General features: G+C 51.5%; 9 protein-coding genes across 9 annotated transcripts; 5 read left to right on the top strand and 4 right to left on the bottom strand.

Moving 5' to 3' along the window:
- Positions 1-6: 6 nt before the first annotated feature.
- Positions 7-5,745, top strand: RRP5 (putative rRNA biogenesis protein RRP5; the record flags this gene model as incomplete). Its single annotated transcript, XM_046088960.1, has 3 exons — positions 7-616; positions 676-5,121; positions 5,194-5,745. The coding sequence occupies exons 1-3, from the start codon at positions 170-172 to the stop codon at positions 5,743-5,745; spliced, it is 5,445 nt and encodes a 1,814-aa protein (XP_045944930.1). The 5' UTR covers positions 7-169.
- A 209-nt stretch (positions 5,746-5,954) lies between these two features.
- Positions 5,955-7,274, bottom strand: LDX57_007239 (uncharacterized protein). The gene has a single exon (XM_046088959.1). It carries the CDS (start codon positions 6,905-6,907, stop codon positions 5,957-5,959), a length of 951 nt encoding a protein of 316 aa, XP_045944929.1. The 5' UTR covers positions 6,908-7,274; the 3' UTR covers positions 5,955-5,956.
- LDX57_007238 (uncharacterized protein) lies at positions 7,269-10,335 on the top strand. The gene is made up of 2 exons (XM_046088958.1): positions 7,269-8,815; positions 8,885-10,335. The coding sequence occupies exons 1-2, from the start codon at positions 8,481-8,483 to the stop codon at positions 9,990-9,992; spliced, it is 1,443 nt and encodes a 480-aa protein (XP_045944928.1). The 5' UTR covers positions 7,269-8,480; the 3' UTR covers positions 9,993-10,335.
- LDX57_007237 (urease accessory protein UreD) lies at positions 10,336-11,956 on the bottom strand. The gene has a single exon (XM_046088957.1). It carries the CDS (start codon positions 11,577-11,579, stop codon positions 10,506-10,508), a length of 1,074 nt encoding a protein of 357 aa, XP_045944927.1. The 5' UTR covers positions 11,580-11,956; the 3' UTR covers positions 10,336-10,505.
- Positions 11,957-12,581: 625 nt separating this feature from the next.
- Positions 12,582-16,286, top strand: IRR1 (cohesin subunit IRR1; the record flags this gene model as incomplete). Its single annotated transcript, XM_046088956.1, has 2 exons — positions 12,582-13,077; positions 13,147-16,286. 2 exons carry the CDS (start codon positions 12,582-12,584, stop codon positions 16,284-16,286), a joined length of 3,636 nt encoding a protein of 1,211 aa, XP_045944926.1.
- A 1,293-nt stretch (positions 16,287-17,579) lies between these two features.
- On the bottom strand, positions 17,580-19,585 carry cut15 (karyopherin alpha; the record flags this gene model as incomplete). Its single annotated transcript, XM_046088955.1, has 3 exons — positions 17,580-18,491; positions 18,561-19,070; positions 19,349-19,585. 3 exons carry the CDS (start codon positions 19,583-19,585, stop codon positions 17,580-17,582), a joined length of 1,659 nt encoding a protein of 552 aa, XP_045944925.1.
- Positions 19,586-20,140: 555 nt separating this feature from the next.
- LDX57_007234 (telomere-binding alpha subunit central domain protein) lies at positions 20,141-21,826 on the top strand (the record flags this gene model as incomplete). The annotated part of the gene is made up of 3 exons (XM_046088954.1): positions 20,141-20,413; positions 20,472-21,384; positions 21,444-21,826. The coding sequence occupies 3 exons, from the start codon at positions 20,141-20,143 to the stop codon at positions 21,824-21,826; spliced, it is 1,569 nt and encodes a 522-aa protein (XP_045944924.1).
- An 843-nt stretch (positions 21,827-22,669) lies between these two features.
- Positions 22,670-24,278, bottom strand: LDX57_007233 (CCCH zinc finger protein; the record flags this gene model as incomplete). Its single annotated transcript, XM_046088953.1, has 4 exons — positions 22,670-23,496; positions 23,581-23,923; positions 23,992-24,135; positions 24,204-24,278. 4 exons carry the CDS (start codon positions 24,276-24,278, stop codon positions 22,670-22,672), a joined length of 1,389 nt encoding a protein of 462 aa, XP_045944923.1.
- Positions 24,279-24,849: 571 nt separating this feature from the next.
- LDX57_007232 (putative translocon-associated protein, alpha subunit) lies at positions 24,850-25,784 on the top strand (the record flags this gene model as incomplete). Its single annotated transcript, XM_046088952.1, has 3 exons — positions 24,850-24,921; positions 25,004-25,437; positions 25,505-25,784. 3 exons carry the CDS (start codon positions 24,850-24,852, stop codon positions 25,782-25,784), a joined length of 786 nt encoding a protein of 261 aa, XP_045944922.1.
- Between the last annotated feature and the right edge of the window lie 158 nt (positions 25,785-25,942).

Below are 25,942 nucleotides of genomic sequence, written 5' to 3'. Positions count from 1 at the left end.
GATCCTGCTCATTGCAGTAGGCGGTCAGAGAGTCGGGCGGGATCTTTCCTTCGACAAAATTTAATTTTTTTTTTCCGGAGTCCGCCAAATTTGTACTCCGGATCTAGAGCTTTAGAGCAGCTCAACGAGTCTGCGCTGAAGCCCCGGATTGCATCAACTCCCCCCAAATATGGCTCCAATTAAGCGCAAGGGCGCCTCTGCGGAGGGCAACGCCTCCCGTCAACCTCAGAAACGTGCACGCGTTGGCGCTGAAGAACGCCAAAATGATCAGAAGAAGCAGAATACCGGCCCGTCTGCTTCTGAACTGACGGTTCTGCGAGACGACGAACCGTCGTTCCCTCGTGGTGGAGGAAGCGTTTTGACCCCTCTCGAGCGCAAGCAGATTCAAATTCAAGCCACGAAAGATGTTCTGTTCGAGCAGAAAGGCGCCAAAGGCTCCAGCGGACATTTCGCCGATGAGAATGACGAGGACGATGAGGACGTACAAATGGGTGATGCGGACAACACGACAGCTGCCGCCAAAAAATCCCGGAAACGCAAAACAAGTGGGAAGAAAGGCGCAGAGAAGGATGCTCAGGACAAACAAGCGGTGCGAATTGAAGGTCTCAACTTCAAGGTAAGCTTAGGATCATTCTCGGATTGCGGCTACATGAGCTCAGATGCTGACGGAAGTAGCGAATTGTGCCAGGATCTATGGTACTAGGTCAGGTTTCGAGTATCAACGCTCATGACATCGGACTTTCTCTGCCTAACAACCTGACTGGTTATGTCCCCCTCACTGCTGTCTCGAAGGTGCTAGAAGAGAAAATCGAGAGCCTTCTAAAGGAGGACGATAGCGACGACGACGAGGAGGATGACGAGGATGATTTCGACCTGAAGGACTACTTCTATTTGGGCCAGTATCTTCGCGCATACGTTGTGTCCGTGGGAAGCAATTCCGCCGATGCCACCTCCAAGAACAGAAGGCGCATTGAACTCTCGATTGACCCAAGACAAGCTAACTCTGGTCTCCTGAAGACTGGCTTAGTCGACAACGCCGCTGTTCAGGCTTCAGTCCTCAGCGTCGAAGATCATGGTCTGATCATGGATGTGGGGATCGAGGGCTCCAATGTCAAGGGCTTCATGTCTTCTAAGGAAATTGACCCCAAACTGGATTATTCAAACATCAAGGAGGGATCGGTCTTCCTGTGTATGATCACTGGTCAGAACGCCAACGGCAGCGTCGTCAAACTCTCTGCCAACCTCCAATCCTCCGGATCCATCAAGAAATCTCGTTACCTCAGCACGGCCCCTACTATCACCACTTTCCTGCCCGGCACCGCGGCCGAAATTCTGCTAACCGAAGTTTCGTCAACCGGAATTAGCGGAAAAATCATGGGAATGCTGGATGCCACTGTGGATCTAGTGCAATCTGGTGGTAACTCGGGCAAAGATGATTTGACCAACAAATACAACATCGGAGCCAAGATTAAGGGCCGTCTTGTCTGCACCTTCCCATCCTCTGAGCCTTACAAGGTCGGCTTCTCGTTGCTTGACCATGTCCTGAAATTCACGCCTGCAGCCAGTGTACCAGGCTCCTCTGATGACACTCCTGTCATTTCTGCAATCGTGCCCGAGGCTAAGGTTGTCCGGGTTGAACCTGGGCTTGGTGTTTACGTGCACCTCGGCTCATCAAAACATATCGGATTCGTTCATGTGTCAAGATTGGCAGACGGTCAGGTCGAAACTATCTCTGAGGACCACGGACCGTTCCGTGTCGATTCCGTTCACGAGGCGCGAGTGATGGGATACAGTGCGCTTGACAACTTGTATTTGCTGTCTTTCGAAAGAAAGATCATTGATCAGCCATTCCTTCGCATCGAGGACGTGACCGTAGGCGCTGTGGTCAAGGGCAAGGTTCAAAAGCTCATCATCGGCGCCTCAGGAGTTGACGGCCTCATTGTGTCTCTGGCCGATGGTATCAGCGGTCTTGTTCCTTCTATGCACTTCGCTGATACGCCTCTTCAATTTCCCGAAAAGAAGTTCAAGGAGGGTATGACTGTTTCCGCCAGAATCCTTTCGGTCAATCTGGAGAAGCGCCACATTCGGCTGACTCTAAAGAAGAGTCTGCTGAATAGCGAATCTGCTATCTGGAAGGACTTCCAAGACATCAACCCCGATGCCCAATCTCCGGGAACCATCATCAGTATCAAGCCGCATGGTGCTGTGGTTCAGTTCTACGGTACTGTCCGAGGATTCCTTCCGGTGTCGGAAATGAGTGAGGCTTACATCAAGGATCCCTCTCAGCACTTCAGACAGGGACAGGTCGTCAATGTCCATGTTCTGAGTGTCGATGCCTCTCTTGGAAAACTTGTAGTCTCCTGCAAGGACCCTTCTACATTCACCGAGTCCTATCGGAAAGCCTTCGAAAATGTTCACCCCGGCTTGCTTGTCACTGGTACTGTCTTCGAAAAATCCGACGATGACTGCCTTCTCAAGCTGGATGAATTCGGCCTCGTGGCTCGGTTGAACTTCGAACATGTGGTTGACGGTAGTCCTTCGAAACAAGGATCAACTCTCTCCAAGATCCGCGTTGGCCAAAAACTCAATGACCTCCTCGTGCTCGATATTCAACGGGCTCGCAGACTCATCAAGGTTTCAGGCAGGGCAAGCCTCAAGAAGGCCGCTCAGCAGGGGCTGATCCCAGGCAAGTTCGAAGATGTTCAGGAAGGTGCCGATGTCACCGGTTTCATCAGAAACATCACTCAAGACGGCGTGTTTGTTGAGTTCCTGGGTGGTATGATCGGTCTTGTCCCTAAGCGTCTTGTTGCGGAGGAAAACGTCAACAAGCCCTCATTTGGCATGGCGAAGTCGCAAGTCGTTTCTGCCACCGTGCATTCCGTCGATACCGATTTCCGAAGGTTCATCCTGAGCATGAAACCCTCAGAAGCCACTCATGCCGGTCCTAAGAAGTCGGCTCCCAAAACAACCCCTAAGGCTGCCAATTCTGACGTTCCTGTGGCCAACGCTGTCGATGAAGGCATCACCCAGATGTCTGATTTTACGTTTGGAAGAGTTGTCAAGTGCAAAATCACGTCCGTCAAGGCAACCCAGGTCAACGTTCAACTTGCAGACAATGTCCAGGGTCGGATCGATGTCTCTGAAGTCTTCGACAAGTGGGAGGATATCAAAAACCGCAAGCAACCCCTACGCTTCTTCCGCCAGAAGCAAGTTATTTCTGCCAGAATCCTGGGTGTTCACGATGCTCGCAACCACAAATTCCTTCCCATTAGTCACCGCACTGGAAAGTACCCTGTCTTTGAACTTTCCGCCAAGCCAAGCTTCCTACAGGCTGCCAACCCTAGCCCCCTGAACTTGGAACAGGTCCAAACTGGTTCATCCTGGGTGGGTTTCATCAACAACGTTGCTGATGACAGCCTTTGGGTCAACCTCTCCCCCAATGTCCGAGGAAGAATGCGTTTCATGGACGCATCGGATGACCTTTCTCTTTTGGCCGATGTGGAAAAGCACTTCCCCATTGGTTCTGCTGTTAAAGTACAGGTCACGGCTGTCGACACCGAAAAGGGTCGCTTGGACCTTTCGGCGAAGAAGCGCTCCGATAAACTTTCTTTCAAGGACATCTCTACTGGCATGGTCTTGCCCGGAAGGGTCACCAAGGTCACTGAGCGGCAGCTCATCATGCAGCTCACTGATAATATTGTTGGTGCAGTAGATCTGGTTGACTTGGCAGATGATTACGCAAAGGCAAACCCGACGGTCTATCAGAAAAACGAAGTGCTGCGCGCTTGCGTCGTGGCTATCGACAAGGCCAACAAGAAGATCTCTCTTTCGCTTCGACCTTCGAAGGTCCTCAGCTCCTCCTTGCCGGTGCAGGATCCCGAGATCTCTTCCGCCAAACAACTCAAGGTCAACGATATCGTTCGCGGTTTCGTGCGGAGGGTCGCTGATAATGGTCTTTTCGTGACCCTTGGCCATGGCGTCACTGCCTACGTCCGGGTTTCTGATCTATCGGACTCCTATCTTAAGGAATGGAAGGACTCATTCCAGGTCGATCAACTTGTTAAAGGCCGTATCACTGTTGTCAACCCCGAACAGGACAAGCTGCAGATGAGCCTGAAAGAATCAGTTTTGGACCCCAACTACAAGGCTCCTGTCACGCTGCATGATCTTAAGCCTGGTCAAGTCGTCACTGGCAAAATCCGAAAGGTCGAGGAATTTGGTGCTTTCGTTGTTATTGATGGATCGCAGAACCTGAGTGGTCTCTGCCACCGTAGCGAGATGGCTGAAAAGCAGGTCAAGGATGCCAGAACTCTCTACGAGGAAGGCGATGTTGTCAAGGCCAAAATCCTCAAGATCGATCATAAACAAGGAAAGATCTCTTTCGGACTGAAGGCTTCCTACTTCAACGATGAGGAGGATTCTGAAGACAGCGACGGCGAAGATGATGATTCGGAGGGCGTCAGTCTAGATGGGTTTGACGGCCTTGACGGTGCAGATGGCAGTGACGACGATGAAGAAGGAGATGAGGACAGCGATGTGTCTATGGGAGGAGTGGAAGTAGACGAAGACGATGACAGCGATTCTGACGACGATTCTGACGATGAGCCAATGGCCAACTCAGAGCCTCGACCAGAGGGTGGCCTCGGTGGAGGTGCCTTTGACTGGAGCGGTAACCTCAAGGATGACGACGATGAGGCCGCTGACTCGGAGTCGGAAGATGATGAATCCCACAAGAAGAGAAAGAAGCACCGCAAACCCGAGATCCAAGTTGATCGGACTGGTGATTTGGACGCCAACGGGCCCCAATCTGTGGCCGATTACGAGCGGCTGTTGCTTGGCGAGCCAGATTCTTCAATGCTTTGGCTGAAGTACATGGCTTTCCAGTTGGAGTTGGGAGAAGTCGACAAGGCACGAGAGATTGCCGAACGTGCCCTTCGTACTATTGCCATCGGACAAGATGCCGAGAAATTGAACATCTGGATCGCTTTGCTCAACATGGAGAACACCTATGGCGACGACGACTCGTTGGATGATGTCTTCAAGCGCGCATGTCAATACAACGACACCCAAGAAGTCTATGAGCGTTTGATCAGCATCTACATCCAGTCAGGCAAGAACGAGGTAGGCTTTCCCCCCTTCCATCAGATTTGTATTTATGCTAGACCTGATGTGCTAACCTTTTTTGGCTTATAGAAAGCGGATGAGCTCTTCCAAACCGCGCTGAAGAAAAAGGTTTCGTCTTCGCCTAAGTTTTTCCTCAACTACGCCAGCTTCCTGTTCGATAATATGGCCGCCCCCGAGCGTGGTCGCGCTTTGCTGCCTCGCGCTCTCCAGTCCCTGCCATCTCACACTCATGTCGAAACCACGTCTAAATTCGGCCAGCTTGAATTCAGGTCTACGAACGGAGATGTTGAGCGTGGCCGAACTGTCTTCGAGGGACTTCTCTCCTCGTTCCCCAAGCGAATCGATCTCTGGAGCATCCTGCTGGACTTGGAGATCAAGGCTGGCGATGCGGAACAAGTCCGGCGTTTGTTCGAACGGGTGCTTGGTATTCGCGACAACAAGAAGGGTGCCGTTTCCGTCGAAGCAGAGAAGAAGGTCCGCCCGAAGCAGGCCAAATTCTTCTTCAAGAAGTGGCTGGCTTTCGAGGAAAAGCTTGCTGCTGCGGAGGGTGGAAACAACAAGATGGTCGAGGAAATCAAGGCAAAGGCAGCGGACTACGTTAAGTCTCTGCAGCAGGAATAAATTCCGGGTTTTATGCCATCTATGTAGGTGATTTGGGTCATACATGAACTCTTGTATATACAAAAAAGCATTACATTACAACGACGATATCTTCATTTTGTTCACTGTCTTATTAGCCGCGATAGTAAATAACTAGAACATGGATTCAAGCACATCACACAGTGCAGAGTATGAAATTAGTTATGCAACTCTATTACTCTAAATTGGTCAATCATTGCCGCTTCTCTGCCATCAACTTCCGGTACTGCTCCACGATGTTCCTTCTCTCGCCTGCGAGCTCTTCTCTCGTTCTCAAACTTCCTGCCGCTGTCGGGACGTTCGCAACATCAATTTTTGCTCCGCCTCGAACCTTGAAGATTTCCTTCGGTTTCGTTAATTGCGGCGGTGCCTCGGCAACCTCGAAGGGATTCGCCTTCTTCATGCGCTCGCGCTTGGCCAACTTTGCCCAGGGGTCCGGATCGTCAACCGCGTCCCCGTCAGTCGTCTTCTTCCTCTTGGAAGAAGCGCCCTTCTTCTTAGCCCTGCCCTTCCCAGCCTCCAGCTCCCATTCATTCCAGAGCCGTAATTGCTCTTCCATCTCCTCTTGTCGTTCCTCTCGCTCAGCGGCCTCTTTCTCTTTAATCGCCACGTCGTCCTCGCGCCACTGCTTTTGAAGCCGCAGCAGATGCTTCTCGTGTTTCGTCAAGCGATGCTCCTCTTTTAGGCCCGGTATATTTGATGCAGTCGGTTTACTAGATTTTTGCATCGCAGAGATAGGCAATTCCCGATCCACACGAGCCGCAAAGTCCGACAATCTCTCCCCGGGCATGATTTTCGGTTTCGAAACAACTGGGGCCTCGGTTTCGGTCTTGGGCTCCTCTGTCTTCGCCTTCGCCTTCGCAGCCGCCGGCTTTTTCCGCGCAGCGGCCGTGGAGTCTTCTGTCTTTCCTCGCTTCCGTTTCTTGTTTTCGCCGGCGTCGGGTTTCGACGACGGTTGAGCGCCCGCGTTCTGGCGCTGCATCAACCGGAGGAAGGCTTTCGGGGTATCATCGCCCGTGCCGGCTTTGCGCGAGTAGTCGGACTGCTGGGTTGGAGGGGGGTTCTTCTTCGCATCTTTGCCGCCTTTCTTTTTGGATTTGGATTGGGCTTGGGGGTCTCGGACGGGGAGAGGCTTTGCGATCATGGACGGGGGGAGGTCGTAGATACTGCGGATTTTGTGAGTAGAGGGTCATGGAATCTATTGAAGAGGGGCATCTTACTTTGAGTCATTTTGACGTCTTTTGTGTTTGTGAGGCATTATGCCGGTGTTGGATCGTTGATTAAGGAGGGAGATATGGGAGGATGGTTTACAAGTTGCGGAGACAAACTCGTTCGGCCGCCAACCTTTTTTTTTTCTTTTTCTTTTTTTTTCCCTCCCCGTCTGGTTTCTTATCGAGGATCAGTCATCCCTTATCTTATCGCGATAAGCACCAAGTCACGGGACCTCGTACATTTCGGGGCGTGGGGCATCGCATGTCATCGAGCATTGGATTCATCCTTCTCGGATGGCAGATGCAATCATTATTGAATTGCATTGCAGGCTCGGTGTTACTGTACACATTATCTCGTGAGCTTGTGGGATGACCGTTGTCTCAGTTGCGTTCCACGACGAAACCTCATCCAGTCGCTGGTCCGAATTCATAACCAGCCACACCTCGTCGACCTGATTTTCGCTCGAAATTAATTGTCCGTGCTATTTCCCCTCTTCCTTCTGCATGCCAAGCCGACACTATCTCTAAAGGTCCGAGATCAAATTCAAAACGGAGTGCTCCGTACTATGACGAATTCCTACTCGCCCGTAGAACTAGAGGCGATAGCATCGGCAAGTGACTGTAACCTCGGGGAGCATGCCTGGATGATTGGATCCAGGCTTCGGTGGCGGCTGATAGATTCCATCGGAGACCGATCCTGTGTCTTAGAGTTATACTGATCCTTTCAGTTGGGGTGACACGGCGCGAAGCCAAGTTGGTATAACCCTTCCACCATTCCAGGCTTCCACATTTTCTGCGGGTTGAGGGCTTTGAGGCACTTTGGATGAGACGAATCACAATCCGACTCGAGGTGGCAACGACGTGGGTCACCCTGGGACTATCGGCAGGAGGCGTCAATGAATAAAGAGAATTGAGGATATGATAGAAAGATCGGCTAAACGGCCAGCAGGGTCGGAGCCCGCGGGACCACAGGCCATTGCGCTTTCCCCCTCGTCCTACCTGCACTCTGTGACTGGCAGCGCTAAGCGATCTAGACTTGCCAGCTCGGTCGTCCAGGGTCTCATCTCGGTCTCGGATCGGCGCACGAAGCTGCTTACCGGTCAACTTAGTATTGCTGCCGTTCTTTCCACCGGGGTCTCCTCGTTTCTTTTCTCCCCGTGGTTTCAGATCCCTCCTTTTTCTTTTCTCAAAAAGCTTGCGCAATGTCGACCATGATATAATACTCCATCAGTGCCCGGCGTGATCTGCAGGTGGAAACGTGCCTCTCTCTAATCGTGGCCATCCAATAATGGGCTGCAGACCCGCACATGGTTGACTGGGTCGTGGAGAACAACAAACTGCTCGAGAAAGTCGAACCAGAGTTGCCTGTCGGTCGGTGACGAAACCCTGAGCCGGTGGGTCGGGGAATCTTATAAACCCGGGACCCTTTTCCCTCTGTTCCTGAAAAGAACCAGGTCGCCAAACAACAAGAAGACAAGAGGCGCTGGGATTTCCATGGCCTGAAGAATGCCTTCCCGCTCCTCCCCGCATTTCTCCAACTCCGCCGCTTCGTCTCCAGATCGCGACGGCGCCGGTTTTGCGGTCGATAAACAGAGCTTCTGTATCGATGTGAACGACGCTCTGCCCCTACAGCAAAGACGGAAGGCTCCTTTATGGCGTCGGGGATTAGCTGCTCTTTCTCCCTTCTCCTCGTCCTCTACATCGGTTGCGAAGAATACCGATGATGCTCGCCCGCTGCTCTCACTCTCGGGCGCTTCCTCCAACCCCTCACCGAAGTTCTCAAAACGATCCACGATCAATCGCTGCTTTCTATTCCCTTTGATGGGTTTCTTTATCATGCTGTGAGTTTCCCACTCTCCTGGATGGATCGCTCGCTACGAAGGCAGCTTCATTCACACTTCTCTCTTTAGCGGCGTCGTGCAGTTTATCACTATTGCCTGTGGCATTGTAGTGTCATTCTTTTCGGACGACTTCGATCGCGCGATAGACCGGTGGCGCTTCCGACAAAAGGACGTCGGTCCTGAGATATCGCACTGGCCTACAGACATTTCGAGGGATATCGTGCCGGTCGCATGTCACTCGCACAACGATTACTGGCGCCCCGTACCTTTGTATTCGGCTCTACAAGCGGGTTGCGTGGGTGTTGAAGCCGATGTTTGGCTCTTTGAAAATGATCTCTACGTGGGCCACACCACCTCGTCTCTCGCTCCCAAGCGAACGCTGAGGAACATGTACATCGACCCTTTACTGGAGATCCTTGAGCGGCAGAATCCCCGCACTGCATTCCATCCCACCCACGATCAGCCGTTACAAGGGGTTTTCGACACTGACCCATTCCAAACCCTAGTTCTCCTTATCGATTTCAAGACCGACGGGGAGGCAACCTGGAAGAGCGTGGCCGCACAGTTGTCTCCTCTGCGCGAGCGTGGTTACCTGAGCTATTTCAACGGAACCGACGTGGTCGAAGGACCGATTACCGTGGTGGGTACGGGAAATACGCCCTTCAACCTGGTCATGGATAATACTACTCACCGAGACATTTTCTTCGACGCACCTCTGGAGAAACTAGCCGAGCATGACGAAATCGAACTTCTCGAGAAACTTACGCTTTCAGAACCTGATCGGCGTGTTCCACAAGACCAAGCCGTGCAGGAGGAGAGTTCCACTGAGAATGTCGGTCAAGGCTTATCGGGCATACCCGCTGCAGATATTCGCCCCAACACATTCAATAGCACCAACAGCTACTACGCATCGGTTTCTTTCAAGAGTTCGATCGGGTTTCCCTGGTCCTTCCGCCTCACCGAAGCTCAGATGGCCAAGATCCGGGCGCAGATTCAGGCCGCGCATCGCCGTGGCCTGAAGGTCCGCTATTGGGGCTTGCCGAGCTGGCCGCGCAGTCTGAGGAATCACATCTGGAGCGTCCTGGTCCGCGAGGGTGTGGATATTCTCAATGTTGATGATCTACAGAGCGCCACTAAGAAGGACTGGAGGCCCAAGTTTTCCGATTGGTGGAGTTGAATCGTTTCGCTGCAGTGAAATGACTCGCGTTCCTTGCTTGGCTCGCTTTTTCTATTTACTACTTTCCCTCTTCCTTGCTTCTTTCTTATTCCCACCTTCCCTTCCTTCGTGTAGGGGAGGCTTTGCTTTACGGGAATGGCGTTGGGGTTTTACGTTGAGACAATACCCTACAGATATTTTTCTGCCTGTTTTCGTTACTTGGCCTTTCCTTCCTTTTTTTTTTTTTATTTGATTTTAGCGGGCTGTTCTTTCGTAGTACTTGAGTTTGTCACTGGAATAGACAGTACTAGCTAGGTTACGACTAGATGAACAATGGAAAAGATGATTCATGGATTCCGAAAAGTGATATGATATGCTACTAGACGTAAGGTGTGTAGCTGGTCACAAAGTAATCAAACGCCTGATTATGAAGTGATTTTTGGGTATCATCTGGATAGTTTATCAACCTCGCCGCTTTTTTTGCTGTCTCCCTTTCCTCGTATATATGCATAGGAGACCGAAGGAAGCGACCTTTCATAGACAGAACAAAGCTTCCTCGCCAAATTCATTGAAGACCGTGCCCTCCTCGCGCAAGATGTTACCAAGCCAATCCTTGGCCGTTTCGAAGTCGCTCGCTCCGAACTTGACCAGGACGAAGCCGGCGCGTACACGTGCCGCCGTGAACGTGACTTTGCTATCGTAGTTCGGCGTTGATTCCACAGCGCCAGGGCTAGATGAGGACCAATTCCGAGCGCCGATGCGTGGCTGTGACGTGAACCGATCCATGAAGAAGGTCGCTAGGCGTTCAAACACTGGCCCGTAGAGGATCAGCGTTCCCACTACCCCGTGGGGCCGCGTGCGCTCTCGAATCAAGCCACGACGACTCAGCGTTTCGCTATCATCCTCCAGGCAGAACTCGTTGACCTCGTCGTCGAGGATGAGGGAGTCGCGCAGGAGAAGCTTCTTGTGTCCGTTCTCGTCCGCCGACCAGACTTCGTTTTTCCCGCGCCAGAGGTGGAAATCCCAATTCTCGCCCCGCGACGTGCGGCCTTCTGTCACCCAGTCCAGGATGCAGAGACTACTCCGCTTGGACTCCTTGGTTGTGGTCCCGTCGACGGTGAATTTCTGTACTTGTTCGTACCGGCTGTCTTTGTAGGGGACTGCGGGGTCTGGGAGGTAGCAGAGGGCGGCCTCGCGGCCGACTTGCACGTCGACCGACTGGCGGCTTTTATCGGAGAGTTGGTGCGCCGGGGTTCCTCGCTGTCCCTTGACGCTGGCGTTGGGTTCCGTCTTGAAGATCTTGGTGCTGCCCTGGGGAGTTGTGACGACGAGTCGGGTCTGAGGGTCTAGTTTGATCGACACGTCGATGTGGTCTCCGGGGAGAAGACCGCCGCCATAGGTAAGGAGATAGAGGTGGACGGGTCGTGAGGTGGGACAGGAGAGGGCAGAGGATTGAGGGACGTAGCCCGGGGCACGTGTGAGGAGTTTCAACGGATATTTGTAGGTTAAGGTCGTCAAGGTGGGATTCGAGGGAGGAAGCAGGGAGAGAACGACGTTGCCTTGTCCCGGCTTCGCAATGGACGACTCGAACGGTGATTTGATCGGCATTCTGGGAAAGCAGAGTTTTGTTTGAAGGGTTTCTGCGGGGGAAAAGAGACGATCTCTTTTATATGGAGAAATTAGAAACGGAAAGAGAGAGCGAGGGAGGAGAGGGATGAGAGAGTGGATCTTAAAGGCATGATATACGAATATTGGAGACGGGGATGGATGTTGAATGGCGTCATGGGGAAGTTTCCCTTATTGAGGCCGCAAAGTCTAGGTCTTTTCCGGGGCGAGCAAACTGCGGCCGGCTCGTCCAATTGACAGGCGTGCTAAGCCTCCCGGATCACCAGGTCGAAGCGGGGTTTGAAGAATCTGTAAACGACGCAGTCTTGGCCTTCCAATGCTGAGCTGGACACGAGTCGAACGTGCAACCGTGATGGAGCAGTCGGACGTTTTCATTACGGCATCGTTTCTTTCTCCGCCGCTGATCAGGGCTGCCGTGCTTAGGGTTCGCCCGGTCAGCTGGCCGTGCTCCTGATTCGGTCGTGCCAAGAGATCGCGTATTCACCGTATTTTCCCGGCTTTTCCGCCGGCCCCGAACAGGTAGCGTTGGTGGCCTGAGGCACCCACAGCGCCCCGTCATCGCCAGGCACCAAGGCTGCTGCCCCCCGGCGCGCGTCGTTTGTTCCGTCGACGCCAGAACTGTTCAACTCCCCTCATCCCGACTTGCTCCAGTCCCACTCTCGACACTCCCCCAGCCCTCCGACCGCATCGTCAATGCACCCGTTTTGCATTGTATCTGGCTAACTTATCGCTCCCCCCTTTTTTTGATCTTTCTCGTGATTCTGCCCGATCGCGTGGTCCCGCAGCACGCGCGCGCAGAAGAACTGACACAGGGTCTTGCGAAACCCGACGTCGCGTTCACGCCCGATAACCAGACACCTCCCACGTCCAAGTACGATCTACTCCTCACCTCTCATGATGTCAGCCCAAGACTGTCTGCAAGCGCTCAGTGTCACTAATCAAATTGGTATTCATCTAGTGCTTGACTGATCCCATCCGACCACAATGGAAACTGATTCGCGCCCCTCGAGCCCGCAACCCGGGCCCACGCAGGAAGCCTCCACCCCGCAAACAGACAGAAGAAAGTCTGGCCGAACGACGCGCAGACCGGAATTATTCTCCCAGAGATACGGCGCCAATGAAGGAACGGCTCCCGGTGGCTCCAAGCGCAAGCGTGCTACCCCCGGCGATGAAAACGAAGACGAAGTTGAAGACGCGTCCGATTCTGAAACCGACGAATCTAACGATGATGAACCTGACGCAGAAGAACTCAGAGAGAAGAAACGGGCTGCGCGCCGTGCCGCGGCCAAGAAATCAGCCGCTTCTGGGACCAAGGCCAAACCTAAGTCCCGTAGCTCGAAGAAGCCCAAGGTGGCGAGCAATGGAATTGGGAACCAACTGGCTTTTCGTCCCGCTGCCACCAACGGAAAGAAGCCTGCTTCGCGCCCGCGAAAGCCGGTGGTAAGACCAAGTCTGGCTGCCGGCGAAAAGGGCCTCTTTGGTATGCTTGCCCCACCATGTATCTAATCTCAAGCAGGAGTGCATGCCGACTAACACCGTTGAAATATAGCCGAGGTGTTTGGAAAAGGTCGTAACCTGGATACCACTGCTGCAGATTGGCTTAAGTCCTATCAGAAAGACCAGGTCGAGGCCACACGCCAGATGATCATTTTTATAATCCGTTGTACCGGATTCGATTCCGAAGTAGAGAGCGTGGATATCACAGATCTTGACCATGTGCCGCAGCGCGTGCACGACCTGTCAACCCAATACCAGGACCTTGGTTTCGCCGACTACCCTCTTATATCAAAGGCGCGGACTTTCCGAAATTTCAAGACTGTTCTCGAAGACTTCCTCAGCGCGTTAATACAGACTCTGCACCATTCTTCCACATTGTACAAGGATCCGAACCTCTTGGACAACATCCTGGTATGGCTCGGTCCCATTACCGGCTCGCATTGCCGGCCTTTCCGACACACTGCAACCTTTATCATTCTTAAAGTCATGAACACCCTTTGTGACGTGGCTCGGGAGCTCATGACGTCTATCTCTACCTCTCGCAAGCAGCTTGAGAGCGAGAAGAGAAAAAGGTCTGTGAACAAGGGAAGAGCCGATGCCATCCAGTTAGCCGTTCAAGAAGGCGACAAGAAATTGGAACTTGTCGATGAAGTTCTCCAAAATGGCGTCAACACCTTCTTTGTTAACCGTCATCGCGACATTGACCCGAATATCCGCTCCGCGTGCATCTCTGCTCTGGGCTATTGGATGCGAACATATCGTGAATACTTCTTCGAAGGCCAGTTCCTCCGCTACTTTGGCTATATTTTATCCGACCCCGTCGCCCACAACCGCGGCGTTGTCGTCGAAGAGCTATGCAGCCTGTATGAGAACAGGGATAACCTGGCTGTTCTGCGCACATTCAGTAACCGATTTGTTTTACGGGTGGTAGAAATGTCTGCGCACGATACTGACCTCGAAGTTCGGGCATCGGCAATTGTATTGGCTGACCTAATTCGGGATGTCGGTCTTCTCAAACCAGAGGATATTGACACCGTTGGGAGACTTATCTTCGACGCGGAACCAAAGGTCCGAAAGTCAGCGGGTCGTTTCTTTGCCGCCAATGTCGAGGAGTCGTTCGAATCCACTGTGGAGGAGGTTGGCGATGATCTTGACGAAATGTTTGGCGATGAGGATGAAGACGATTTCGAGTCGCCCAAACGCTCGTGGATTAAGTATAAATGTCTGACGGATATGCTTCAAGCGTACGACGAACAAGAAAACGAGCTGCATCCCGATCGCCCTTTCACCGTCTCGAGGGATGCGCTTTCTGGAATCTCCGTGGACTCGCGATTTGTTCTAGCTACCGAGGCGATATACTCGCACTTCCTAGAGCTCTCGCAATGGCAGTCTCTGGCCGGGTATCTTCTCTACGACCACTCCCAAATTGAAGATGAACCCAGTGAGGATGATACCGTGGCTGTCGTCAAGAAGCTATACAAAATGGAGGAAGGGCAGGAAGTTATTCTGCTAGAAATGCTGTGCTGCGCGGTGAAGTTGCGAGTGCTCGAAGTTGCCAAATCTGACATTGACAAAAGAGGCCGAAAAGTCAAGGCGCTGACCGACAAGATACCGGAACTGCAGGAAGAGATCGCTCACAATCTTGCACAAATCATTCCTCAGCTGCTAAACAAGTTTGGCTCCGTCCCAGAAGCGGCATCTGCTGTCCTGCGGCTAGAACATTTGGTCGATCTTGACAAGATCCAGGATATGCAGAAGGATGCCACTGCTTACACGACACTGCTAAATGACATCAACAAACAATTCCTTACACATTCTGATCAGGATGTGCTGGCAGAGGCTAGTGTGGCATTCCTGCATGCCAAAAGCTCCGATGATATGCGAGAAGCGCTGGAGAATAAGGTTCAAGAGCTGTGGGATGATGTAGTGGAAACGCTCAACACTCTTTCGCAGAAGACAGAGGCCGTTGAGGGCAGCTCATTACCTTTCGCAACTCTCAACGAACTCACTAATACTGTATCAAGAATTTCCAATCTTGCCAGCATCACTGATTGCACGCATGTCCTGGAAGCATCGCCTTCTCGATCAAAAAGCAAAAACAAGGGGCGCTCAGAAGTGCCTTTTAACACCCTCCTGCATTTGGCAAAGCGTGGCCTTCGCGAAGACGAGAACGACGAGGATCTGGCCAGTGCTGAATCTGAGCTTGTTATCAGTAGCATCCGGACGCTGCTCTTCTACTTTATGTGGAAAGTGCAGTCTTTGAGGGCATCGCTGAGCGCAGGGAAGGCGGCTTTCAGTACCGCTTACTTTGAAGCCTTAACGAAGAGTCGCGAGACGTTCGTTTCTACCCTTGTTGCCATTATGCAGAAACGCTCAGACTTGGACGACGTCCGTTTTGCTGCTATTACGACCCTTCTAGATCTACAAACATTGTTCGGAACTCTACGCCACCCAGGACAAAATGCCAGCAACGACGAGGATGTCATCCTCCAGACTCAAAGCTTGGTGCACGAAATTGACTCAAATACCCAAACCCTGGTTTCCAAAATTCACGCCACAGCAGAACGCAAATATGCCAAGCTGCGCAAGTCAGTTCTGAAGCACGCTGATGCCGAAGAGCCGGAATCGGATTCAGATGTGGAGCGACCGCCTTCGGACGATGAGTCCGAAATTGACTCAGACGACGAAGCGGCGGCCAACGATGCCTTGCGATCCAGCATCATCGCAGAGCAACGGCTGTGTGAACTGACTGGCAAGCTTGTTCTTGCCATTGTCGGGCGCATTATCGATGCTTCTGGCGACCAACAGGGCAACCTGAAGAAGGCGCTCTTGAGACGCAGAACCAAACTGGGTCCCAATTATCGCGCGGTAGTCTCTTTCCTCGTGGAGCCCAAATCTCGAGGCTCTCGGAGCGCCCCATCCAAACCGAAGCCATCTGCTCCAAAGAGTGCGCCTAAGTCCCCGGCTGCCCCCAACAACAAACGTGCGAACAACCACAAGTCAGCCGAGAGAATAGATGAGGAGGATGAAGATGAAGATCGCGAGCATTCTCCCATCGAGGACGACGACGACGAAGATCTACGAGCTAGGGGGCTAATTGAGGACGAGATCATTGACCCCGATGATGACGAGGAGGAGGCGCCAAATCACGCAGCGCCGGATCCCGATGAGGATGAAATCATGGGCGACTAGACTCGTCTTTCTGTTCGATTCTTCCCACTTGGACCCCGTTCTCTGATATTTTTCTTTTGACGTTCTAAATCGGCATGCGAATTCTCCTTCTGAAGCAAAGCAATGGTCTCTTATTTGACATCTAACTGGGTTGTCTTTTCCAATTTCTTATTCTTATTTTCCTTTTTCTCTCTTCTCTTCTCTTCACTTTATCATGATGTGATTGCTCTGGATCAGCTATGAGTACAGAATAACTTTGATTCGTTACCATTTGAGGGTGTTTGTTTGCTGCGATAATTCCACTTTTCCCTCTTTTCTCTTCTTTATCTATTTCAGATCCTTTTGCTTGGTATTCTTCTCAACTACTTTCTCTATCTTCAAATGTAAGAGTCTCGTGGCGATGGGCGTCCGTGATGTATGTAACGCTATCTTATCTATCCCGCCATTCCCCTGTATATTTGTTCTTAAGGTGTTTCTTCCCCGCACCATTATATTGACGGTGATATCCCTGTTTTGGGTATCATTCGTGGAACGTAGGATTGGTGTTACGTGACGTATCTAGGTACGACTCTACAGCTCTACTTTGGACAGAAACGCACGGTCAGAGTACGTACCGCACTGTACGTAGAACCACCAGATCCATGTATTATTATTGCAGGAAACAAGGGGGTTGGCATTTTTCGGCTAGCAGGACTATCTATCCATTATCATGGGATAAAGACGACCTGGCCTGTTGTCTCTCTCCTTACGTCCACTGATGTCCGGCCCCAGGGGTCAAGTCTAGTTGAGATACTTGGTATCTTGCCCACGTAGGCCGGGGAAGCGAAGAAAGAGACACACGGCCGAAATGAAATAGTCTGATTGGGTAATCAAGGGTAAACAAAAAGTGAAAAAAAAAAAGAAGCAAAAACCGAATCAAGAAACAGTTACGCCTGTGTATGGGATGCTACGAAATGGACATTGTGGGTGACATATGGAAAAGGGAGGGGGGCTTGGTAGGGGAAAGGGGATACATGACGGTGAATCTTGTTTATCGTGAACTATCAAAACCCGGGAAATCATAACACAAGAAAAGGAGAAAGGGGCCCGAAACCAACGTGGGGATGGAGCGGGGAAGAAGAGGGGGATTGGAATTGCTCAAACGGCAAATGAAAACACAGGTTTTAATGTCTCCAGGAACATCAGCAGAATTCGTTTCTTTTTCTTTTTCGACATGGCGGCATCAAGCAACAAAGGAACGCCACGTAAAGATCTAGCAAGTAGAATCGGAGACAACTTGAGCGTCATGAATGATTTGCAAATAATATTCCACTTTTACATATCCATGGAGTCACCGCCGTTGGCGAAGGTGAAACCACCGGGTTGTTGCTGGTTGGTGCCCAGAGCGAATCCGGTCTGCGTCTGCTGGGGAGCAAGCTCGTCGACATCTCCACCGGCCTCGTCCTCATCCGAGAAGTACTTCTCAATGATGTTGTAGGCCTTCATGTAGATCTCCTCGTTGGCGTTGTTCTGGCAGTCATGGATCTTCTCCATACCACCGGCCTCTTCGATGAACAGGGCGTAGCGGTTGACGCGAGCGTCACCAGACTGCGCAGTCTCCTTGTCCATGTCGCCGACCTTAAGAATGTTCTCCAAGCCATCCAGAGCAACCTGGATGATCTTGTTATCAGGGCAGGCAAGCAGGTCACAGAGAGGCTTGATGCATCCCTGCGAAACAAGGTAGCGGATCTGATCAGGCTTCTGCAAACCGCCGGAAGTAGCGTTAGAGATAGCCCAGCAAGCCTCCTTGCGGGTCTTGAAGTCACCGTTGGCAAGCAGGTTGATCAGAGGGGGGATGATGCCAGCGTCAACGACGGCCTGGATCTGGCTGGAGTTACCGGCGGTAACGTTGGAAATGGTCCAGCAGGCCTCTTTGCGGATACCGTCCTTGGTAGAGCTCAGAAGAGACAGAAGAGCCGGGAGAGAGCCACAGTTGATGATCACTTGAGTCTGAACATCGTCACCGGTCACGATGTTTCCAACCGAGCGGAGAGCAGGGGTCTGGACCGAGGTGGATGCATGCATGAGAAGTTCCACCAGACGACGAGGGATACCGGCTTCAATGACAGCCTGGATCTTGTCGTTGGCGCCATCGGACAAGTACGAGATAGCCCAGCAGGCATCGATCAGGACTTCGTCATCAAGCATGTAGATAAGTTTGGCGAGGACAGGAAGAGCGGGAGCAATCTAGTAGATTGTTAGTTTGAGATAGAACGACAATTTTCTTTTTTTTCTTTAAATTGGAATGTTACATACCGTGTTCCAGTCGGGCTGCGGCGTCTTGCCACGGCAGAAGTTGCTCAGGGTCCACGTGGCATTGCGAAGCATGCTCAGCTTGCGGCCATCGTTGATCAGGTTGAGAAGGGGACGGAGGGCACCGGCGTTCAGCACGAAGTCGCGACATTGAGGGCTGTCACCAGCAATGTTACCCAGAGCCCAGACGGCTTGCTCACGAACATCGGGCTCGGGGCTGCTCAAAAGTTCGACGAAGATCGGCACAGCACCAGCCTCGATGACCACCTGGGTCTGTTGGGCAGATCCAGAGGCAATGTTGGTCAAAGCCCAGGCGGCTTCGAACTGAACCAGAGTGTGAGGGGATCGGAGGAACTCGACGAAGCGGCTGACAACGCCGGTCTCGATGACGCGCTCGATGGGAGGGTTGCGCTCCTTAGAGAGCAGCTTCCTGAACTTGGTCGTAGCTTGAATTTGCGATTCGATTTGCTCGGAGAAGACACCCTTAACCATCTCGGGCAATTCCACGTTGAGCTATAGAGTGATTTATTAGCCATTTTTTATTCCCATGATACGGCAGTATATACTGAAGGAAATATGAGAGAAAAATTTGGTGTATCGTAGGATAGCAACAGGGCGGTGACAAGTTCGTTGCTGGGCGCAAGACGAGGGCAGGGCAAAAAAAAGGGTAAAAAAAAAACAAAGCCGCTGCCTCTCACGACAGAGTCGAACAAAGGAAAAACAGAGAGAAAAGCAAGAACTGAATTGACATAACGTCAAGGAACGAGAATATAATCTAAAATCGTACGTACCTCGCTTTCAATAGCAGTGGCCTCGTCGTCGCTCTCAGCAGCGGCCACGCCACCTCCTACACCAATGCCACCATCCCGGGTCTGGATACCACGACGCTTGGCCAGGTTCTCATCTCTTTTCTGCTTTCGGATCTCGACCTGCTGTTCCTCACGGCGACGACGGAGCTCATCAGGCCTGAACTGGTTTCGGGCCTTGTACTGAGTGCGACGATGCTCGGGGATGTAGCGCTCCGCCATGGTTGCTTGGGACACTGAGGGGTGAAAACAAAGCGCCCACAACGGGGTAGTAGAAGAAAAATAAAAGGAAGGAGAGGATAAAAGTGGAGCAGGTGAGAGGGATGAAGAATGGAAGCCCGATGATTTGTCGGGGGGAGCAAGGAAAGCACAGAGGCTAGGATAGAGAGGGATAACAGGAAAGACTAGACAGCCGGGGAAGAGGTGAAGGAGGGGAAAAAAGTGTTGATGTCGGAGGTGGGATTGCCCAGTCACGGGACTCACTGCTGGCTTGCTGTTTTCGGCCACCCGCCCGCCAAGCGCCACTCCCGCCTAAGCGATCGATTGCCGCCAGAACGCGTCCTGCCATATTGGAATTGGATCCGGTTGCTATTTGCATTTGGACCTGGCGTTTCCGGTGCATCACGGCTGCCAATCCGTGGTTTGGACTCTCGGACTGGCGACTTCTCGCGGGGATTCCCCATACAGTTACCCAATCCATCTCCTTGGGACTCCTCCGTGCTCACTAAACATGCGCAACACCTACTGAATGGCCACTACGATCTACTACTATTGACCATGTCAGAAGCGCTGCGTTATCCCGAATTAGTGGATATCTCCACGGCTACTTCCACACAGGGCAATGTAACTGTCGTCGGGGTAGTGGTCGATGTCATGGGAGCTCCATTGAAGTCCAGAAGCTCATCTAGTTTCATAACCTTTACCCTCAAAGATTCGGATCTAGATAACGGCCATACGTGGGATGGGCTGAAAATCAAGTACTTTCGAGAAAATGAAAGTCAATTACCCCCTGTGCAGGTTGGCGACGTGCTTCTCCTACGAAACCTTTGGGTTCGTGCTTGATAGACTGCTGAATCCCCATGAGTACACTGGCTAAAGAGGATCACAGGTAAGAGCGTACTCTAGCAAGCCACTGGGCGTGGCTGCCCAAGATAAGACGATCCCATGGGCACTGTTTCGTCACGAGTCAGACCCAATGTCCATTGCAAAGCCCATGTGTGGCCCGATACCGTTTGAGCCATCATTTACGGAAAAGAGACTTGCGATGTCCTTACTAGAACATAGTACAAAGATCAAGGGGTTTCGGATCTCTTCCACGAAGCCCGTGGCCCCCCAATTCCATTCGGGTACAACTGCACCGAAGTCCAAATATTCTGCCCCTGGTTGCTTCACACTGATCAAAGATGCAAAATATAATGCAAATTATAAAACATATGTCGACCTTATCGGGGAGGTTATCAAGATTTACCCCCCTCGCGGCGACCACGTCCTGATGTACATCACCGACTACACGATGAATAGGAACCTACCCGACCATGACAGCGATGATGAAAAGGGCCAAGAAGGCGACTATTTCAACTATCAACGCAACAACCGAAGAAGATGGACCGGTCCATCCGGTCAGTTGTCTCTCGCAGTAACAGTTTGGAGTCCGTATGATTCCTATGTTCGAGAAAATGTTAACGAGGGGGATATTGTCTATCTAAGCAACGTTGAGATTGCACGGTGTAAATTCGGCACGACCATGGAGGCTATCATCCGTACGGGCAACAAATACAATATCGAAAAGGGCAAAGTCCGCCTAATAACCGCCAAAAATGATGCACGAGCCCAGGAGCTTCTACTTCGAAAGGAGGAATATTGGCGCAGAAACCCGTCAAAACGAAAACTTGCACAAGATGACGAGCCGCCATCGCGCTTGAAACGGCTCAAGAAAAACCAGAAACAGAAGGCCGAGGCAAAGAAGGATGAAAGTCAAACTTCGATCGATCTCAGGGCCCGAAACGCCCCCAATCCGAATAGTAAGTACCATCTCATCCAAACATAAGCCCTTTCATACTGATCCGTCCGCCAAACCAAGTCACTGCTGCATATAGCAGCTGCAGTGACCTCCCAATCGAGGATATTCTTACCAACGAATCACACAACAATGTCTCGCCTGATGGCGTTAAATATCGCTTCCCGTTCCAGAATCTCTGTTACCGGTCTATGGTTCGCGTCGTCGACTTTTTCCCTCATAAACTAGAGGATTTTGCTGTACCAGAAAGACAAGACGACGAACCGCTTGCTCGATTTGAACTTGAATGTGCAACTGGTGAACAATTCAACAGGTGGGAATGGCGCTTTTGTCTTCTCATCGAAAGTTCCTCCGCGCCACCCCCCGGGCAGGCCAGAGAGCAGATGAAACTTTTTGTGTCTGATGTGGAAGCAGTGCACCTAACAGGTCTTGACGCAAGCGAGTAAGTCATATGGCAAAGTTAAAAACAGACGAAATACGAAACAAGCTGCTAACTCTGGAACTCTGTCCCCAGTTTGCGCAACAAACCAGACGACCTGGCACGTTTAAGAGAAAAGCTCTTTCTCCTCTGGGGAGACCTTGAAGAGAACAAAAGGAAAGCTATTGAGCAGAATGGCCAGACTCCGAAGGCTAATTCAATGCGGCCTTTTGCTTGTTGCATCCAAGAGTATGGAGTCAAGTGCTCTCATCGTGCCGGTACCGATGACGGGTCTGAAGAGGATTCTTCTTGTGGTCATGACGGTTGTTTTGGGTGGGAGAGGCGGTTCGGGATGTTCAAAACGAGGATTAAATGACCGCCTTGCTTGTGCTTGTACTTTCGTTTTGCGCTTAGGTTCTATACCCCTTAATGTTCAGTATTAACCTCACCTGCTTCGTCATGTTCGATAATAGGCGGAAGTGAAGGTTTTTGCATTTTAGTTATACTTGGTCACAAATATCATGAGTATTAGGCAGTGATAATCTTTGAACGAGTCTACAAGTGAAATTCGTACGAACTGTTTCTGTAATTCCTGCGACAAATCGTCAAGTAGGTGCAAGTTTCATTCCTAAGTTCATGTCCACGAAACGAAAGAACGATACTAAATACAATGAGACTGAGGGGATGGTCAAGCTGGACAGGGTCGTCGTCAAGAAAAAGGCGCAGTAAATCACAAAACAGGGAAGAGACAGATACACAAGCGCCGAAAGGCCAATAGAGAACAGGGGAAGGAACGCTGGCCAAAATAGCGATTTTCAGGCAAAAATGAATCGAGACATCTGCATTCGGCAGGAAATGATACCGGGCCAAGCTAGACTTTCGTGACTTTGACGACATTGAGATCAATGCCGTGTGCAGAAGGCTCAAATCGACAAGCCGATCCCCAGTAGCACTCACTCTTACCGGGCTCACTATGTGGACAGCGATGGCCGTACATACAGTCAATGTCGTCGCATTCTGTCCCATAGCGACAAGGCGTCATGCGAGCGACCGCTTTCAGAATTAAAAGTTCACTCTTGGTCAGGTTGCGCGAATGATCATGAATGCAATTCTCATTCGGGCATTCTCCCAGCAGAAAATAGAAGTTGCAAAGCTTCAGCTTCTTCATGCGGTTCATTTCTTCTCGAGGGATGGTTTTGAAATCAATTCGATCTACGCGCTGACCGTACTTATTTCGCTCCACAATTTTGGGTGGTGGCGAAGAGTTCGATGATTTGGCGCGTACAATCTGGAATTCACCAAGATTCGTATTCTTTGCGGGGGTAGACGCAACTGACAGCGGAAAATCATTGCTAGTGGACGTGGTGGTATTGGTTGAGGTTCGTGAAAGAGATACGGTTTGCTGTACAGGTGACGGTGTGAAGGCAGAGCGCGGCTTGCTGGCCACCGCAGCTTTCCAGGGAGCCCATACAGCTATTTTTGTATCTCGAAAGAGATCGGGGAATCTAGTTACTCTGTATGTCGACTTTACCAAATCCAGTTTCTTATCAAAGGGAAGGCCTTCAATCAGAGACACTCTGCCAATGAGATCTGTTTCATGCAGGATAACTTCCAGGATCGTCCCATAGGCAGTATCCTGCGAGCACCCAAGGAAGATCTGGTGGCAATGACAGTTGTACAGATTTAGCTGGAATGTTTCTAAGGCAGAGGGGAAACAGCAAACGGTCAGCCTATTGGGTCGGAAAAAAGAGCGCTGCAAGGGGGTGATGAATAGCACAGTACCTGCGATCTTATCATGCGCGCTATTTTTTCCACACCCAGTATCAATCATTTCACAGAGTGGAAAGGCCCCATTGAAGCCGCGAACGAATTCTTCGATCAAAGAAGGCTCAGTGGTAACTCCGCCTCGAACGCAGAGCTCTGCCAGTCCCTTCACGTTGACATATAACTTGGTGATTATTTTGGGAGAGGCGATTCGAGGGAAGTTACTGGCAACATAGTTCTGCAAGGCCGTCTGAAGCTTTGTCGCCGCGTTCCGACCCCCTTGTCCTCCTTGTTGTAGGAAATTATCTTGAAAGATGATCCCATCGCCGTCTAGAAGGACCACAACGAAGGGTACACGATCCTACCAGCCACGTGGAATTATTAGTCGACGTTGTTGTACAGTACGAGGGGGGCAAGTAGGTTGTTTACCATGACAGTCTTCAATCTGGATACCTTATCCATTAAGTCCATCTCGTTTATCTGGATGTCCCGATTAAAGCGGGTCTCGCGTTCATGGTCAAGCTTCTCTTGTTGATATGCTTCCTCTAGCTCTGTCACGCGTTGAAGAAGGTCCTAAACGCGGTAATAATTTATGCTAATTAGAAAATCACGTCTTCCCAAGTACAGCAGTGGGCCATTACCTCAATGAGAGCGTTCTTTTTCTGGTCTATCAATGATAGTTGCTGATAGCGCTCAAAATAGCCTAGTGCCGTCATGATGGCTCCGGCGACGATCAAGAGATGGTTTGATTGCGGAGAAAGCGTGGAGAGGGAGGTCAGGACAACAGGTGCTAGTAAACAGTGGAGAGATCTAAGACAAGAGGAAGAAAGAGAGAGGGGGGTGGGAGAGAGGGTTAGGCAGGTATATATCAAGCTAGAAAGTGACGGGGAGAACGAGTGAAGGAGAGTTTTTTACGCGCTGGAGGCATCCATTCACTTGACAGAGCATGCGAGCGATCTACATGGCAGATTTATTTAGATTTTCTATAAACAACCGGTGGATACCGGTTAACTCCAAGGAATTCCACGACAAACGGTCGACAAGAATAAATTAAAACTTCTTTGTCCAGCGGCAAGAGACGCCCAGTCAGGCGGTGGCTGAGTCAGCGGGCGACTGGGGAAGTTGGCCTACGTGGAGAAAATCATCTCTCCTCTCTTGCTCTCTCTCTCTCCTTCTCTTGCTCCCTTCCCCCATTCTCCCTCTCTTTCTCTGAGTCCTTCCTCTTCTCTTCTCCCGTTGTCTTCTTGAATTGCTTTCAGACTTTTGGTCTGTTCTGGTTACGTCGCAATGGCTCGTTTCGGTCTCCTGTCTCTGGCTCTATTCTCTGTCCAGGCCTTGATTGGTGGTGGTCTCGCCGCAGTACGCTCTCTCTCTCTGCTCTTTGTTTGTTGTTTCACACAGGCCCAATTGGATTACTGACCCTTCTCGCTCTCATCATCAGGACCCTGCTGAGAAGGTCGAAGAGAACGTTGAGTCGCCCAAGCTTGCTGTGTCCGCCCAGGCCTCCTTCCCTGCGTCGGAGTTCTTCGGCGTGAAGCTGGTCAACGGCCTGCCCACCCAAGCGCTGATCACCTTCACCAACGATGAGCCGGCCCCTGTCACCGTCAACTTTGCTGGTGGTACCCTGTCGACCTTGGACGAGGAAGAGAGCCAGGTGGTGCGCAACTTGACTGCCACCGCGTACGGCGTCGAGATCCCGGCCGGCGAGAAGGAGAGCGTCAGCTACAGCTTCTCCACCGAGATGCACCCCCAGGATCTGAGACTCTCTCTGGCTTCCGTTCTGTCCGATAGCGAGGGAAGATACTTCACTGTCTACGCCCACAACGGTACCGTCAGTGTCGTGGAGCCGGAGACTAGCATCTTCGATCCTCAGATGTAAGAGCTGCTCGCCCCCAGTTACTTGATCTGGAGAAGATTGGCTAACATTGGGTGCTGTTTTTAGCATCTTCCTGTACTTCTTCCTCCTGACCTGCTTCGTCGGCGTCGTCTACTTCTTCTACACCGTCTGGGTTGCGCCCTACTTCCCTCAGAAGCGCAAGTCTGGCAAGGGTCCTGAGAAGGCCTCTGTGTCCAAGAAGGCCGAGGTTGCCGTCGAAGCCCCCAGCAGCCCCGCCGTCTCCTCTGCGACCACCTACAACGCGGAGTGGATCCCTGCTCACCACATCAACCGTCCCGAGGCTCGGAAGGTCAAGGGTAGCTCCCGGTCTAAGAGCCGTGCCTAGATTGGCAGTGCGGTGACGGTTATGTGAGAATATTGGGAGAGGGGTTGAAAAGCCTCGTTGGCCTTGGAAATACTTTGGTTTCTGTCAGCGAGTCTTATGTATGATTGGCGACTTTGGGCGAACAAGATTGCTGAAAATGCAATCTGTCTCGAGTTGCT

The sequence above is a fragment of the Aspergillus melleus genome, assembly GCF_016097325.1.
Source record: "Aspergillus melleus strain CBS 546.65 chromosome Unknown contig4, whole genome shotgun sequence".
In the NCBI taxonomy this organism is placed as follows: Eukaryota; Fungi; Ascomycota; class Eurotiomycetes; order Eurotiales; family Aspergillaceae; genus Aspergillus; species Aspergillus melleus.
The sequence above is the reverse complement of the archived record's forward strand: the minus strand, read 5'-3'. Positions and strand labels throughout refer to the sequence as shown.

Coding starts and splice junctions, on each gene's coding strand:
- LDX57_007237 (XM_046088957.1), bottom strand. CDS start 11,579: ATGCCGATCAAATCACCGTTCGAGTCGTCCATTGCGAAGCCGGGACAA.
- LDX57_007239 (XM_046088959.1), bottom strand. CDS start 6,907: ATGATCGCAAAGCCTCTCCCCGTCCGAGACCCCCAAGCCCAATCCAAA.
- LDX57_007238 (XM_046088958.1), top strand. CDS start 8,481: ATGCCTTCCCGCTCCTCCCCGCATTTCTCCAACTCCGCCGCTTCGTCT. Junction 8,816..8,884: donor ATGGGTTTCTTTATCATGCT/GTGAGTTTCCCA, acceptor TTCTCTCTTTAG/CGGCGTCGTGCAGTTTATCA.